This window comes from Magnolia sinica, chromosome 11, assembly GCF_029962835.1.
Source record: "Magnolia sinica isolate HGM2019 chromosome 11, MsV1, whole genome shotgun sequence".
NCBI lineage: Eukaryota > Viridiplantae > Streptophyta > Magnoliopsida > Magnoliales > Magnoliaceae > Magnolia > Magnolia sinica.
Window position 1 is genome coordinate 5,016,119 of NC_080583.1, and position 16,821 is coordinate 5,032,939.

General features: G+C 41.8%; 2 protein-coding genes across 3 annotated transcripts; one reads left to right on the top strand and one right to left on the bottom strand.

Moving 5' to 3' along the window:
- Nucleotides 1-467: 467 nt before the first annotated feature.
- LOC131218247 (uncharacterized) lies at nucleotides 468-3,860 on the bottom strand. Of its 2 annotated transcripts, XM_058212926.1 has the most exons (3): nucleotides 3,588-3,860; nucleotides 2,210-2,312; nucleotides 468-1,201 (listed from the first exon to the last, which is right to left on the bottom strand). In XM_058212926.1, exons 1-3 carry the CDS (start codon nucleotides 3,801-3,803, stop codon nucleotides 1,164-1,166), a joined length of 357 nt encoding a protein of 118 aa, XP_058068909.1. In that variant the 5' UTR covers nucleotides 3,804-3,860; the 3' UTR covers nucleotides 468-1,163. The 2 variants fall into 2 exon arrangements, with proteins under 2 accessions (XP_058068909.1, XP_058068908.1); XM_058212925.1 differs by lacking the exon at nucleotides 468-1,201 and having other exon boundaries at nucleotides 2,086-2,312.
- Nucleotides 3,861-11,520: 7,660 nt separating this feature from the next.
- LOC131218618 (dof zinc finger protein DOF3.4-like) lies at nucleotides 11,521-12,684 on the top strand. Its single transcript, XM_058213265.1, has one exon. It carries the CDS (start codon nucleotides 11,580-11,582, stop codon nucleotides 12,231-12,233), a length of 654 nt encoding a protein of 217 aa, XP_058069248.1. The 5' UTR covers nucleotides 11,521-11,579; the 3' UTR covers nucleotides 12,234-12,684.
- The last annotated feature ends 4,137 nt before the right edge of the window (nucleotides 12,685-16,821 follow it).

Here is a 16,821-nt window from a genome sequence, read left to right on the forward strand (position 1 = left end):
TCACCTAGTGAGGATTTCGGTCTATGATCGACTGCTCCTTGAATTTTAGCTTACATAAATATTCAGAATTTCCTTCTATTCGCATGGTACCATAGTGATCACAGTAGAGCTTTCCCATAATAAGGTTATAAATGGAAGTTGTGACCTAAAGGAATAAAAAAGAAATACACATTTCAGCTTGAACCCTATGAGGAAACAAATGTGGCTATTTTCATTCATGATTTTCATAGCTTGCTCCACTGAAAAACTTCACCATCATCAAACTCGGGAGTTAGAAGACCAACAGGATCAAGCTGGATTGAACAACCCCAAAATTTGCTTTTCAGATCATTGTCTTCCCAAAATTTCCATCCTCTACCTTCACAGTGGCATGCAACAATCATTGGATGATGACTGGCCTGTCTCAAAGTAAAATATCAAGTTACCTCCTTGACTCAAACCAAGTCAACAATGTGCAGATACCTTGCACCTGAGTGTACAGAGAATGACATAGTTTCTGTAAGGACATGTTTAATTCATTTGGAATTGTTCTGTTGCAACTGATATCAGGACGCAATGTGATCAATGAAAATCAAGAAGAGCAAAGCCAGTCTCTACTTCAATGGGTATGAAATTTATGGATATTTGTTGGTCACAAACTCTAGATAACATAAGAAATGCATTCCCAATAAAAACTAATTGCAGATAACATAAAGTTCACACATTAATTCTTTGTTGTTCGACCTCTGTTCAGTCCCGGGTTCACACATTAACATTCATTCTCATTTGAAGAAGAGATACGCACAAGTTGAAGAAATATGCATGAGTTCAAATATGTAGCCGACCACTAAAACTTACACCATATTCATCTGCTCAGCTACATCCACACAAAACATTCTTTGTTTAGCCATTTCATCAAACAGTTAGCATGCATGAAATACAATAAGTATACACAAGGGGTTTTTTAGTTTTTATGAAAGGGGCCATTGTAGAAATGATGATATTATGGTCCATGCACCAAAAATCTGAAAGGGGGGCTAAAACTTCCCTCTGCTTAGTTACATCCACACAAGCGTGGCCAATTTTTAGTGACCTAAAATGATGATTGAAAAAAGAAAAGAAAAGAGCGTACCTTTCTCTTCTCATTAATACCACGGACAACCTTGATGGCTACCATCTCTTTTTTACCTGTCCCAGCATTCCAAAACCTGACCAAATGTCCCTGAAATCAATTATACAAAAGACGAAGCAGAATCAGGAAGATGACATTAGCATTTCTCAATCAGAAGGAAATAAAAAATAAACAAGTGAAACATCTGTAATGAAAGCCTTTGGGGAATCTTTAAAAAGAAAAAAAAAAAAAAAAAAAAGTGAAATATCTGTAGAAACTTTAAGCCATCTATGACACATATTTTTCTCCCATGACACAGATTATTTCCATTGAAGGGTAGCTTCTCTAATAGTACAAGTCCTCTTTCTCCTGATAACCATTGAAAGCTTGCATTGCAACCTATAGAGTATCAAGATTGATCATGCGCCCTAACTCAACAGGGATCCACCCTTTGAAATTGTTCGATAAGAAATTTCTACAGTTTAAAAGAAAATGCAGATCGGTAAAAATATAACTATACTAACGAAAACATGTGCACTTAATAACTGCAAGCCTTTCTACAAAGATAAAATTTCAGCACTCTTTGCATGTGCTGGTCATCGCACTCTCTGCTATGAGAAAAATGTCTGGAAATGAAAATTGTGATTAAAAAAATGAAAGTTATATATGCTAGAATTTGCTTGCTCAAAATTTATAAAAGAATCCAAAGCATATACTTATTAAGTTCCTAGGGCATTCGGTCCAAGTGTCTTAGATTAGTATCCTATAGATATGGGTCCAGCTGTGTATACAACTGTACATATCAGAAAATCATGGGTATTAAAGACTGCATTTAGTTGCAAATTTCAGCTGAGTTGGGAACACCAGTTCTGTTTTTTGGTAACTTTTGGGAATGCATGGTCCATTAAGCAAAAGAGCTTGTACAAGAAAGTTCAGTGATTGTAATGTATTAGTGCAGCATTGGTTAACTGCTTTAGCACAATAATAAAATGGAATTTGAGACCAGCAAATGCAATGACATGAATTTGAGACCATCCAAGTGCTAAAGCAGGCTTCAACCGTAACAAAGTGTTTCAAATAAATGCAGTTTTTTCATATTAAGATGGGGAACATGTATACCATAGGAGATGTAATGAGAAGAATAGCTCCTGTTACCGCCACGACCCTGCGTTGCAGGTGATCTCCACCTAATAGTCTCAGCAGGCTCCCTATTGCTAAGATTCTGCAAGAAAGAAGAAGAAGAAGAAGAAGAAGAATGAGAAGATACTTGTTAATAATTTCAGTCACTGAAAAGGAAAAAAATAAAATAGCCAAGCTAATATGATGCTTATGCATTTATCAACTTAAGGACTCAATGGCGAATGTCGATAGACTGAGACAATAAAACATTAAACAAGGTATTTCAATCTTACAAACAACAAATTCATAGGTAAAAACAGGGCCATCATCAAATATGTCTAAGAGATGACAATGAATGCAACAGAAATATGTTGTGCATTACACAGAACTCTAGCTTTTGGACACAGAGAACTCTAGCTTTTCGCAGGCATCAAGCGCAGTCCTGAAGAAAGGATGACTGTTCAACAGAAATAGAATGGAACAGCCATGTTTCCAAATTTAACAGCCTAGGGGGAGTGAGCTTATATACACTTGTATAAGTAAGAAAAGGATTCAAATGAACATATCCAATAAACGAGAACTGAGAAAAAAAAAAAAAAAGCAAACACAGAAGGCTAAATTCATACATTTTGACATAGTTGTCATGGAGATGAGTCCTGTGCAGACCTGGCGCCCGCAGTCCAAACTTGGTCAGTTTTAAGCTTGCAGGTCAAACACTGACCTATGTTTAAGTGCACCAAATGAACGGGACAGGCCCAGTCCAAGTTTGACAACCTTTTGAATTGCGGTCTAGCCCAAGATGGGATTCAGGCCCAGGCGGGTTTGGCCTGAATCATGGATCAGATGATTAAATGGGCTGGGCCATGGCCTCAATTTTAGTGAGGGTGGGTAAACAGACTAGGCTACTAATCCATTATGCACATGGCACTCTAATGACACCCCAAAATAATCAAATTATCAACTGCATCACTAAAATTACATTAATAGAAGGATCCAAACAGTCCAAACATTGGCTATGTAAATGGACAACAAAAAACATTGGTGGGTCGCTTGCTTGTGGCCTACTCAAGGCTTGGGGTTTCATTATTTTTTACCGAAGTATATATTTCAATGGGCTTATTAAAACTATGTCAAATATTACAAAAATCTGGGCCCAATAATGTCCACTTCACTTCTTATAATAGGCATCAGGTACTGCAATACCAATAGATAAGACACCTCACAAATGAAAAACAAAATGAAAAGAATAATATCTAAGAGCTTTTCTCAGAGTGAAATTCTCCACAAGAAAGTGCATAGTTCTTTCAATTTCCTATCAAATGGGAGGCCAAAGAACTGAATTAAATTTATTTGAGATACAACAGAAACATAATATCACCTGTTTGATAGAGGCATCTTCCCAGCTTGTGAAGATATATGATGTCCTTAAAACAGAGAAACTCCTAAATGGGTCTTGCTGCACAGAATTCGTAGGGTGTAGGTCCCTTGCTTTTGGTGACCCTCCAAGGAGTGGACTCGCCTGATTTTTGAGCTGTGGCATCAACAAGTAGGGACCCACCTGATGGACAGCTTGGATCTTGCACATCTCTTCCATCCAGGCCTGTGTTGGCTTGTAGAGAAGTTAGGTTGCACACGCTTGAGACTTTCCGATCTCAACTCATCTGTGTAAGCATTGGAGATATCCTGAATCTGTCTTCAACAAGGAATGAAAGCCTGTCTTTAATTGTCAGTCTCCACAACAAATGACATTTCTCCATCTCAATATTTATCTTCAAAACAGCTTCAGCATATTTCAGTGGAAGGTGTTCCTCATTAAACAATAGCTTCAACATATGTTGCTCGAGCTTGCATAAGCTGGTACTTCTGTCATTCTCTGTGGGGATTTTTCAATAGGATGCTTAATGTCGATGGAGGATATGTGTTGAATCTTATGCCAATCCACTCCCCCTACACCAAGCCCATTGATTAAACTCTGAGGCATAAAACTTAGCTCCGAATTCCTGAGTGCAGTCACATGCTCCAATCCTTCTGGAAGCATCTTCATTTGTAGGCATCGGAAAATATGTAAATGTAAAAGACTCAGCATCGCTCCTTCCTCAACTATCCACCGCTCTAAATTATTAAATTCAGCAACCATCAAGGACTGAAGTCGAGGAAACCCTCAAGCAACCATCAAGGACTAAAAATCACTAGCATTTAGTTGCAAATTTCAGCTGAGTTGGGAACACCGGTTCTGTTTTTTGGTAACTTTTGGGAATGCATGGTCCATTAAGCAAAAGAGCTTGTATAAGAAAGTTCAGTGATTGTAATGTATTACCGCAGCATTGATTTACTGCTTTAGCACAAAAATAAAAAAGAAACAACACAAATTCTAATCTCTAGAAGGAAACAACAAAATTCTAACACCAATGAATCAATACATGAGAAACTACTATCTTACAACATCTGGAAATGCAAACTTGTGGGATGTAGATACCTAGTGAGAAAAGAGACGAACCCTTGAGAGGAAATAGAGCAAGATCTCACTGTTGAACTCTTTTATTTCTTTCTACATCTGCATAACAAAAGGTCAAGTCATCTATGTTTAGGCCATAGAAACTTTGGCTCTCTAAATGCCAAACAATTTTGAATCCAAAAATCAAAAATTGGATTTGGGTTTTGAATTTCTGCAGTTGAGGCCCTAAGAATTTAAAAACCTAGGATGAAAGTTACCATTTTCTAGCATTGGAGAGCCAGATTCAAAGAAACAAAACAACCAAATGCGATTTCAGAGTCATCTTCCAGAAAGAAAGGAAAAAAGGAAAAGAAAAGAAAAATCCACTTGAGTTCTTTGAAATCCGTACCATAAAGCTTGAGTTGTGTTTCAAGATCATGGATCCCACTCGAATCACCTCCGCTATTGCCATCGGGCTGTTTATCAATTAACCGCCTCCTTTTCTTGGTCATCGTTTCTTCAAGAATTCAACTCAACAAACATCAAAATACTATCAAACAGATCCTAAACCAATTTCCAAAGAAACCCAACTTCAATTCAATGAAATCATCAATGAAAGCAGAGCATTCTGCGTGAAAAAAACACTAAAAAATAAACCTTTTTCTATGGCACTCTTGCTTTGCACCAAGGCCTCAACTCTTTCGGTAAGCTTCCACGTCAAATTAATGTGTATGATAACCATCAATCATTTTTCAACAATGATCCAGAATAAGAAAGAAAGAACAACCAACATACAAAGGTGAAAGAGAAGGAATAAACATACACAGGTGTAAGACATGCAAAGTCGTAGGGTATAGAAAAAAAAGAATCATGAGATAACGGATAGTGAATTGACATACCTTCTGCGAGAAGTTTATACAACTTTCTTTGGTATAATGCTAGCAAATGTCTTCTTTACACACACAACACAATTAGATAATGATATTCACACAATCACTGTAAGAGTATCTCTAATTACAGCTACAAGAACATTTGTGTCTGGGTCCCATAAAGTGACAACATCTTTTGCAGCACATGTCGGCGAACATTGTTATAAAAGAGAGATTGATGCATAGATATACCAAATTATATAATGTATATATGGAAATGCTTGTAAAAGGACCTAGGACCACCTTGACCATCATCCTCATCAACAAGAGTAATCAGAAAAAATCATTACTGATTAATATACTAGACTAAAAAAACAATAATAGAAACAATGGAAGAACAGATACTTATATCATACTAATGAATGTCCATTTGAGTTCCTAATCAGGATGATATCTAGCTGATGGAGAAGATACAAAACGCAAGTAAGCCACATAATAGGAAAAAACAAAAATGGAGATTGAACATCCACCATTGAAACATTCATGAGGACATACAAATTTTGAACCAGGCTAGTATTTGTGTTTTCAGTTTAGAAAAGAAGACATCTCAAAAATCTAGTTTGCTAAGTGCCAAAGGCACAAATCATAGTACTGGACATAGCAATAGCTGGTTCGGATCAATGTGATTGGACCTTTTGTCTGTAAATGCTCTTCATCATCTAAAGCTACATCACTACTAGTTGGAGGTGGCTACACGAATCCTGTTCTGCTAACCAGAACAATTCTGATTCCTAATCATCCATTTAGGCCATTGACTGGAAGATACGAACCATCCAATTGGTGCATTTTTGCTTGGCTTGAATACTCCCTTCCTTGGGATTGGCATTTTGACAAGCATCTGGCATGCAAACGGAGGGAAGTTGTTGACATTTTTTTCCTTGTAAAGAAATTCAATACAAAAATAGATCTATCATCACACACCTGAGCAAAGAAGAAATTGCAATCAGATGATTGTTAAATGCCTGGAACTTCTAACCAGCTGGGACTCCTTGGAGGATCAAGCAGACACGAATAGGGGCGGTGGCTGCGGACGAAGGTTGTGGTCACGGGGGCTGCGGCTGGTGGATGAGTCGGGGCAGTGAAGAGGGTTGGATGAAAGGGGTTTCGAAAACCCTAGCACAGGACGTGCTCACAGATTAATGGTGAGTTTGCAACGAAAGGGGGTTTTGAAAACCCTAGCGAGAGAGACAGAGAGGTTGGGAAACAGAGAGAGAGAGAAAGAAATGGGGCTGAGAGACAGAGAGAGGGTGAGGGAGCGCGTGAGATCGAGAGAGGGCGAGGGAGGGTGAGTGCGAGAAGGGGTTTTGGTTTTGGGAATTTGGGTGCGCGCGGGAGAGGAGCGCGGACGGGATTCAGTCTGGGGGGTGATGGACATCACCATCGTGATTTATTTTAGGATTTGTGGGGCCCACTGTTGTGTAGGTTAATTATCCACTTTGTCCATTCATTTTAACGGCTCATTTTTAGGGTTGATCTAAAAATTGAGTCAGATTGAAGATGTAAGTGGACCACACCACATATTAATGATATAAATTTATTTTTTATTGTTTCTTATGGTGTGGTCCACTTAGACTTTTGATCTTTCTACTTTTTGAGTTCATGCATTGAAATAATATTTCAAAATTTATGGACGGATTAGATAAAACACATATATTATAATGGCTCCATGGAGCCCCTTAAGCATCGTCGGTCTCTAATAAGGTCATATGGAGATGTGTATTATACATATTAAGTAGGACTTTGCTGTTGATTAAATCCGTAGTTATATAGCTTCAGTTTATATCCGTAGTCAAAAAGATACATAATCCGTAGCTTTTTCTCTTTTGCAGTGATTATAAATTTTAAAAATGAAACCGTGTACGTTTTCCACTGTTTATAACAAAAACTCTGTTAACAATCGTACATGAAAGAGGGACCATTTTCTAGATAGTTAAGATTGTATTATATATAATAAAATTATAAATATTAAACATTTTCAACTAGACAAATTATTTCAGTGGTCTGGATAACTTTATATCATTGCCACTATTTTCATGAACAAGTCACCACTATTTTACACTATGTACAAAAATCACAGATTTTCTACGTAACAATAAAACGCTAAACAAAGCTTTGGAAAGGGGAGGGCTCTCTGGGCCCCACCATGATGGATATGTTTCATCCACTCTGTCCATCCATTTATAAACATTATTTTGGGATTGATCCCCAGAACTCATCCCTAATTGAATCTTGGATAGACCACAAACTGAGAAAACATCAGACGGTTGGACGTCGACCATTCAAAACATGGGGAGGGAGACCGATAAATTGGGTTTCGCCGACGGATTTTAGCTGTCGGTAATGCCGACGTATTTACCCATAGCTAAATACACCCCCAGTCCGTCGGATTTGCCCAATTTTTTGGTAGTGGGAAATCTTGGAATTGACAGAAATAGTGTTCTTTTAAGTGTTTGGGCAAGTCGGTAGGTGTTTCGATCTGGTGATGAGATGTCAATCTCGATCTTACTTCTTGTTCGGGTTCTGAGTATGATCAGACCTATTATCATGTCTGACTTGGGAAAGTGTGCAAAGTTCCAACCTAACTTTTCATCATTGGTCGGCTTATTTCCCTTATAATATCTGCAATGCAAGTTAGGAACCCATAAGGAAATGATCCCAAGCCCCTGAGCTGACCAAATCAACCATTGCCTTTCAAGAAACCTTAAGGGGACCTTGACCCAGGCCTAGAGGAAGAGGGCTCGACCTAATCTCGGCTGAATGACAGAGACAAACTCAACTACATCTTAGGAGGTAGTTTCTCATTAAAGCATAGAATCTCAAGCGCATCTCATTAATGCATGACAATTTCATAATTGACTTACAAACATCCAAAACTATAAGGGGGTAAGATAAACACACTCTAGCGTGTACCATTTATTAGAGCGACTACATCTTCCTTGTCTTTTGCAGGTCTATAAAAAAAATGCACTTTTACATCGACTGTATCCATTGGCCAAAATTGGACGGCAACAAAGTAGATACAGAACTTAAATGAGCCGCACCATAGGAAAATGTGGAGTAATATACCTTCGATTAAGGTAGCCACCATCCAAACTATTCATGATATCATCCTCACTGGGATGAACTAAAAACCCAAAAATATTAACCAAGTTGGCCCCATAAATATTCAACAGTAATGTACAATCCTACTATTTCTTATAAATGTGGCCCACCTAAATTATAGGTTTACCTTATTTTTGGCTTATGTCTTGTAAAATAGATGGACATGATGAATTTCTCACATATATCATGGTGGTCCCCACCCAAGTTTCGACTTCATGTACGGGTTGCAGGACATCCACATCCACCGTGAATAAAAAATTACTCTTCTTTGATTATGTTCCTATATAATTGATGGACATTAGTTGTACCGTTAAAATGAACAATATCCAGAGGTCTTATTGCAATAAAATAGTGTCCATGAATCTATGCCACGCGCACAGTTTCTGAGTATCAATCCAGACCGTTAAAATCCTAGGAGCTCATTTAGATGGCCCCACTACCTCTTTTTTTTTTTTGGATTTTTGTTGATGCTGTGTGCCTTGGAATGAATGGTTATACACATCTGCAACCAACCCACTTGTAACAACATCCGAGTCATTCATCAGGAGATCTAGGGCTGAAAGTTGGGTGGGTTCAACCCGACGTACCCGTGACCGACCCGACATTGGCTTGGGCTTGGGCAGGATGTATCGAGTCTGATCTCAAGCTTGGGCTATACAAACACCAACCCGATAAAACTTGGGTCGGGCTAGGGTTGAGGTCTCGGGTTGCCCAACCCAAACCCAATCCCAATCCCAATCCCAATCTTGATTAATATGTAAGTTACTTATAAATTATAATTGAGTGTGGATCATCGGTGCTGAAGGCACTAGAAATTCTATTGCCGTTGAGTTTCATTAGTATATATAGTTTGCATGCCACACAACATGTCTTTTAAAGGAGTTGTCTTATATTTTAGCTTGTTTGTTTAGAAAAAAAAATGCAATTCTTTAAAATAAATAACTACATATATAATTAATAAAATCATATATACAAAAAGTAAGAGTGCATTGAAATATAATAGACTAACGTAATAATGAACCACTCAGCTAACCCAACCAAGCCTGCTTGGGTTAGGCTTGGGTTAAGAATTTCCAACCCGAGGTTGGGTTGGATTAGGTTAGGGTTGAGGTACATGAACCTTCACCAGCCCGCCCCACTTTCAGCCCTAAGGAGATCCCTACGGTGGATATTGCCTCCACGTAACTCAGTCTGGCCAGCTAGTCAAGTGGGCCAGAAGTACATGTGGTTGAAAAAGGATAACCAGACATGAGGGACCCAGCAGTGAAACGGCCTGATTTTAGACTGGGATATTTTCAATAGCTCTGGATTTTGCACACGTGTGCCGTTTGGTACACGTGGACGGTGAAAAAGGGTTTGAAATATTGGATACAAAAAAACATCGAGGTTTGGTGTGGTTCCTTTTATTAGAAGGCGGCAACCATCCCCGTCTAAACACATGCACGTACATCCATCCAGACCGTTCCAGGCCAACTATGGACGGCTATGATCGATGTTTGAGTGGGGGCGTTAATGCACTTACTTAATCCTCTTCCGGCCACTAATTGGACGGTTAAGATTTCTCTGTACCAGATATGTTTGGTTTATGGGCCATCGCATGTACGCCTTACAACGTCAGAGGTTTGGAGGGAGATGGACCCCACCTGTCCAAAATCAAATCCCGAGGGTACGTTCGTTGTCTAACCGAGCCTCCTGCGAAATCGTCTCGTACCAATTCCGAGCCTAGGATCCGAACCTTCCGTACTTCCCAAGCACGAATCTGCGAACATAATCAGAATGTCTCTCTTGAGAGAAGTGCTACCGCGATCCGCGGCATGCCTGTTAGATCTGGACCACTCATCGGGTGGGTCCCATCATGTACATGCACTGATCCCAAAAAAAAACTAACGCACGCTTATCATTTGCGCCACACTTCTACAGCGAATATGAACGGTTAGCTAGGACGACGAACGGTGAATGCTCAACGTACATACGTGGCCCACCTAATTACCGCACCTTCGTCGTGGGACCTACCTGATGTCAGCTTACGAAGCGTCGGACACCGACTGTCCGTGCCCCTGCAACATGATTTTGCAGTAGGCGGAGGCTATATGGGGCCGCTACGAAGTCCGTGTGACATCCTCTCCGTCCATCAGTTTAGCCGGCATGTGTTAGGACATAAGTCCAAAAATGAGGCAGATCAAAGAAGCAAGTGGACCACGCCACTGGAAAAAATGTGGATTGAGCACTATCATTGAAATGTTCGCTGGTCAGGTCGGTCAAGGATCAGTCTAATGTCTGTGGTTTTACTTAATCCCAGTGCGAGTAAGCTTATGAACGGTTTGGATGTCATATAAACTCAAGGTGGGACCAGGAAATAATCAATGGTGGGTGTTTCCAACATCACTGTTTTTTGTGGTGTGGCCCAAAAGCTTTGGTTTTGCCTGATTTTTAGTTCATTTTTAGGTGGACATGAGCAGGAGAAACTGATGGACGGATTGGATCTATCATGGACACTGCGATGAGCTCCCAGGGCACAGGAAAGTGGCGTCCGGCATGGTTCTCAAGGAGGCATCTCAGCCGTCAATCACCTGTCCTGCTGTCCATTCATTAAGTGGGCCACACGAATGAGAAATTAGAAGGTTAGAAGCATATCGGCACCGACCTATAATCGGATGCCCGCCCTAGGAGCTTACCGTCCTAACATTTTGCCAGGGTATGTCCGTTGTGGGGCCCAGCTGATGGATTTGTTTGGATATGGTAGCGCATGCCACGTCTGCACATGTACGGAAACTCACCTATTCAATTTCTCCTCGCGCGAGTCTCTCTCTTATAAAATCCCGCTTCACTCCCCCATTTCACACTCTATCCTTCTTCTCCCTCACCATCCCCACCCGCAGAGAGAGAGAGAGAGAGAGAGAGAGAGATGCAGTCAGATTCCGGCGATCGCCGCTCGGCCCGACCGACGCAGATTCCGGGGACGGAACAACAGGAGCAGCCGCCGCTACCCTGCCCACGCTGCGAGTCTACTCACACGAAGTTCTGCTACTACAACAACTACAACCTCTCCCAGCCCCGGCACTTCTGCAAATCCTGCCGTCGTTACTGGACCCAAGGTGGGACCCTCCGCAACATCCCCGTCGGTGGTGGGACCCGCAGCAAGGCCCACCACCCCAACAAGCGCTCCCGCACCGCCCCCGCTACCGACACGTCAGCATCTCCCTCGCCCGCCTCCTTACCGCCCGCATCCGCCCCCGTTTCGGCCTCCGAATCCGACATGTCGCCCCCGATGATCCCCGCCGACATGGGCGTGCCTGGCAGCTTCAGCTCCCTGCTCGCCACGTCATCGCCCGGGTATTTGGCGCTCGGCGACCCGTTCATGAACCGTGCCGGGTTCGGGCTCGGTCTCGGGCTCGGGTTGGATGGGATGGCGATGGGGCGGGGGGTTTGGCCTGTCGGAGAGGTTGGAGAGAATGGCGGGAACCCGTGGCAGGTCGGGATTGGCGAGGGATTGGTCGACGCAGATTGCTTTTCATGGCCGGACCTTGCGATCTCGACGCCGGGAACGGGTTTGCAGTGATCGGCTGGTTTTGGTGGCGCAGTGGCATTCTCGTGAATATGCTGGATTTTGAGGTCCTTTTCTTCTCATTTCAGGAAAGGTCGTTGTCGTCGGTGTACGTATTGAAGGATAGGTTTTTTTTTTTTTTTTTTTTTTGTTTTTTTTGGGGCTACTGGACTCTAGAAGCAGCCGTACACGTGGCATACCTGCACGGCTATCCGGACCAGCCACATTATGGATGGAAGAAGAGTCCAGTGTTTGGACGGTCTAGATTGAAGTGTACGGGTGCCACGTGTACGGTAATGAGACACGGAGTGCTGGTTTGGTAGGGATTTGATGATTTCTCAGGTTTTCAGAGGATTGATTTGATGGAATGACTATAATGCCCTTGGTATTGATGCAAATTTGCGGCCATACACGTGAGGTCTTTTTCAAGCGAAATCGATGAAATGTCTCCGATGGGTTTCTGTCATTTCCAACGGTTCGCTTTAAGTTCGGGAAATTTCGGTGTGAATAAGGGAATGTCTCTCAGGGGTACTTTTGTCATTTTGACGGGCCATCGGTGGGGTTTGATATTGGACGGAGGAGAATGGTCGGACCTTCATATGGAAAGTCCAGATTGAAATGGTTGAACCGTTCAGTCTCCGTTTTTTCTTGAAGTTAGTCATATCGAATCATGGTATTGTGGGACCCACATGGTATGTGGGAAATCCGAATCGTCCAGGTGGTGTGCCCCACCATATAGGTAGGATGTCCTGAAAATCGTGAGGGTCCAACCGATAGAAGGGACGTGGCATAAAAAGCAATGGAAGAACTGCACGAAAACCTCCAAATTCAAGCTGTGGGGCCCACTGATAACTCGATTGGGCATGATTTTTGGGGCGTCGCATCACCGTTCGTGGGCTCGCATTTTGCACGGATTGGATTCCGTACACATGCTAGATGCGTGCCACTATTTGAATTTGGGGCTTTTGGCCCACGTGATGATTGGCCTGGGCTGCTTTTTGAGCTACGTGCACATCACGGTGGGCCCCACCATTTGAGCGGATTGGATCTTCCCCCACACGCCACGTCACATAACAGCCCGTTCGGATCTGCTCGAAATCTGATGGGCCCGCCCGGAAGCATCTATTCCAAATCCGGAAGCGGATTGGCTGGTGTAGTACACACCAGCTATATAGCTGCTGTAGGTACGTGTCGTGCGAGGACGAGCCCTAACGCTCCTCCAGCTGCGAGTTGTACGAACGGTTCAAATGAGATCAAAATTACGGGGCCCCATGTATTTATTATATCTACACCGTTTATCTATTTTTAGAGATCATTTTAATATATTATATAAAAAATAATCATATCTAAAATCATTTGGACCACACTACGGATGGGGGGAGATAATGATTTTCATCGTTAACCAATTCGCAGGCCCACCCTAACGTTTATTTTCCATCCAATCTGTTCATAAGGTGGTTGATTCAAAATTTCTGTGACCCCAAAAGAGGGTTTCAATGGCAGACGTTCAATCTCCACGGCTTTTTGCAGTGTGGTCCACTTGATTGTTAGATGTATCTTATTTTTCGCCTCAAGCCTTCGAGTACCCGTAGGTGGTAAAATTCTACCAGCGGGTGCGCGCGCGTGTATAAAATTAAATAAAACTAATTTTTTTTTTAAAAAGCTCCCCAAATGGATGGACGGCTTGGATACAACACATACTTCTTAATCAGACGACCGAACCTGCCTACCTCAGTACACCAGCTGGTGTGAGGTACACCAGCCAATCCGCTTCCTCCAAATCCAGGCCCCTCCCCTTGAAATGGCCCACCCATTACTGTCAGGGACGCTCCTGCCCCCGACCGTCTCTAGCCTCAAACGGGCAGTTCTGTGGGTGGGCCCACCGTGATATATCCGTTTCTCCAAGCCGTTCATCCCTTTTCTCATGTCATTTTAAGGCATTGACACAAAACTGAGCCAGATCTAACGCTAAAATGAACTACACCACAGATGGCTTATGCGTTTAATGCAACTGGCATTTAACGCTCAGTGCATTTAATGCAACCAAGTCCACTTGAGCGTTGGATCTGTATCATTTTTTCGTCATGCCTTAAAATGATATTAGAAAAGGGACGGATGGCTTGGATAGACAGATACATCACAGTGGGCCCACCCAGAAAACTGCCCGTTCAGGGCGAGAGACGTGCTGGGTAGGACGCAATGCGCGTTCCAGGAATAGAGAAGACCAGTTACGACTAACGAGGAACTTGCAGCTTCTTTGTAACCGGAGGACGTGGATTGCATCCTTCACCGCCCGTCTCTGGCCACCGGTGGGGCCCACCCTAATGTATCTGTTTATCCATGGGAACGGATTGGCTACTCCCCCTGCCACCAGCCACGTGGCTGGTGGACGGTGCTCCATGGGCCCCACCATGATTTGTGTTTTCTCCATTCTGTTCATACATTGTAAAGATCATTTTAAGGCTTGAACACAAAAATGAGAGGAATATAAATCTCAGGTGGACCACACCACAGGAAAATAATATTGATTTTGGATATCTACAATTAAAATCCTCCTAAGGCCCACTGTACTTTTTATTTGACATCCAATCTGTTGATTAGGTCATACAGACCCAGATGAAGGGTAAAAACAAATATCAGCTTGATACAAAGCTTTTATGGCCCTCAAAAAAATTTTAATGGTCAAAATTCATTAAACACTGTTTCCTGTAATGTGGTCCACTTGAGATGGGAATATAACTCATTTTTGGTCTAATACGATAAAATGATCTAGAAAACTAGATGAACGGCATGGATGAAATACAAACATCATGGTGCGGCCCACAGTGCACAGAACACCAGCCAATCCATGCCATCCATTCTTTTCTTTCATTTTAAGAAATGAATACAAAACTAAGGCAGCTTTAAGGTTTCTTTCAATTTAAGAAATGAATACAAAAATAAGACAGATTTAAGGTATGAGTACAACAATGAGGTAAATATACTACACTGACGGAGACTTTTGCATTTCATGCAACCAGTTTTTTTTTTGTTTTTTTTTTAAGCTTTAATGAGCTTGGTTATTAAGCATAGTTGCATTAGATGCAAAAGTTATATGTCACTCTGATCCACTTAGGGCGTGTTTGGCTGGGTGGATTGGAAGGGATTGAATGGTATTAGGATGCGTGGCATGGATCCTTAACTCTTGCTCGGATGGTAGACTCTCAGGAGTTTCAACACCCGGTCAAGGGTTCGAGTGTCCATAGGTGGTGAAATTCCACTAGCGTGAGTGTGTGGGGTGTGTATGCGTATGTTGTAAAAATAAAATAAAATAAAATAAAAAAGGATGCATGGCATGGATTTCAAGGTAACGATGGTGTTGTCAGTGGATTGTCTTAAGATCCATGGGATTGCTATATCGAGTCTGTTTAGCACACCGGGCCAATCGCGGGATTAAACCCTCCTATCCCTCGAACCAAACACGTCCCATGCAAATTTGAACAAATTAGGGTGGATTGGATGGGATTTAAAGCTAATGATGGTGTTGTCAGTGGGTTGTCGTAAGATCTATGGTATTGCTATATCCTGGGATCAATCACCCAGCTTGTTTGGCAGGCCCGGCTAATCTCGGGATTTAACTTCCAATCCCTTCCAATCCGCCCAGTGAAACAGGCCCTTAGGATTCGTTTGGCACGGTGGATTGGAGGGGATGGGAGTGGGTTTCAAATCCGTTTGGTTGTTTGCGTATAAAGTAATTGGGGGATCCAAATCGAGGGGATTTGCAATCCACGATGAGAGCTCGGATTACACCTAAAATCATTTCAATAGTTGCAGTTGTGACATGTGTGTCACTGTACACTATCATTCTATTGGGCATATGACCCACTAATGATGATCAACATCGTCTAAACATTGTCCATGTAAATCAGCACCGTCCACTCATCCAAACATTATCAATATTAATCAATGATTAAAAATCGTTGGTTAGTCACTTAGACATGATCTTGTGCTTGCGGTCCATTAGAGACTTGGAATTTCATCGTTTTCAGGCAAAGCATATATTTTAGTGGGCTTATCACAACCATAGTGTCAAAAATTATATATCTCACTAATTAGAGATATTAAAGTTGATTTAGTAATTAAATTGAAACCCTTGTAAATATACCATGCACAGGTTTTTTTTATTAAAGTTGATTCACACTTGTGGGTACTAAACACACCGTGAGGATTACAAATCGAGGGGGTTTCCAATCCTATGGGTTTGAATCCAAGGGGTTCCAAATCCATGCACCCAAACAGGCCCTTAAGCTTTGGATTTGCCTCTGTTTTTACTCATACATTAAAATGATAAAAATGACAGAAGAAAAGGGATACTCTCACCTTAGAAGGATCTAAGAAAAGGGATGGACAGCGTAGACAGATACATCACAATGGGCAACTGGCTTGAGAGTGCTCTGTGGCCTCCCATGAATGTGTTTTATCCATGTGTCCCTTTATTTTAAACATATCATTTTAAGGCATGAGCTCAGAACTGAAGTGTGAGTGTGTGGGGTGTGTGTGCGTGCGTTAAATAATTTATTTATTATTATTATTTTAAAAAAAAAAAGGCTCAGAACTGAGGCAG

Coding starts and splice junctions, on each gene's coding strand:
- LOC131218247 (XM_058212925.1), bottom strand. CDS start 3,803: ATGGAAGAGATGTGCAAGATCCAAGCTGTCCATCAGGTGGGTCCCTAC. Junction 2,313..3,587: donor AAGATGCCTCTATCAAACAG/GTGATATTATGT, acceptor TCTTTCTTGCAG/AATCTTAGCAATAGGGAGCC.
- LOC131218618 (XM_058213265.1), top strand. CDS start 11,580: ATGCAGTCAGATTCCGGCGATCGCCGCTCGGCCCGACCGACGCAGATT.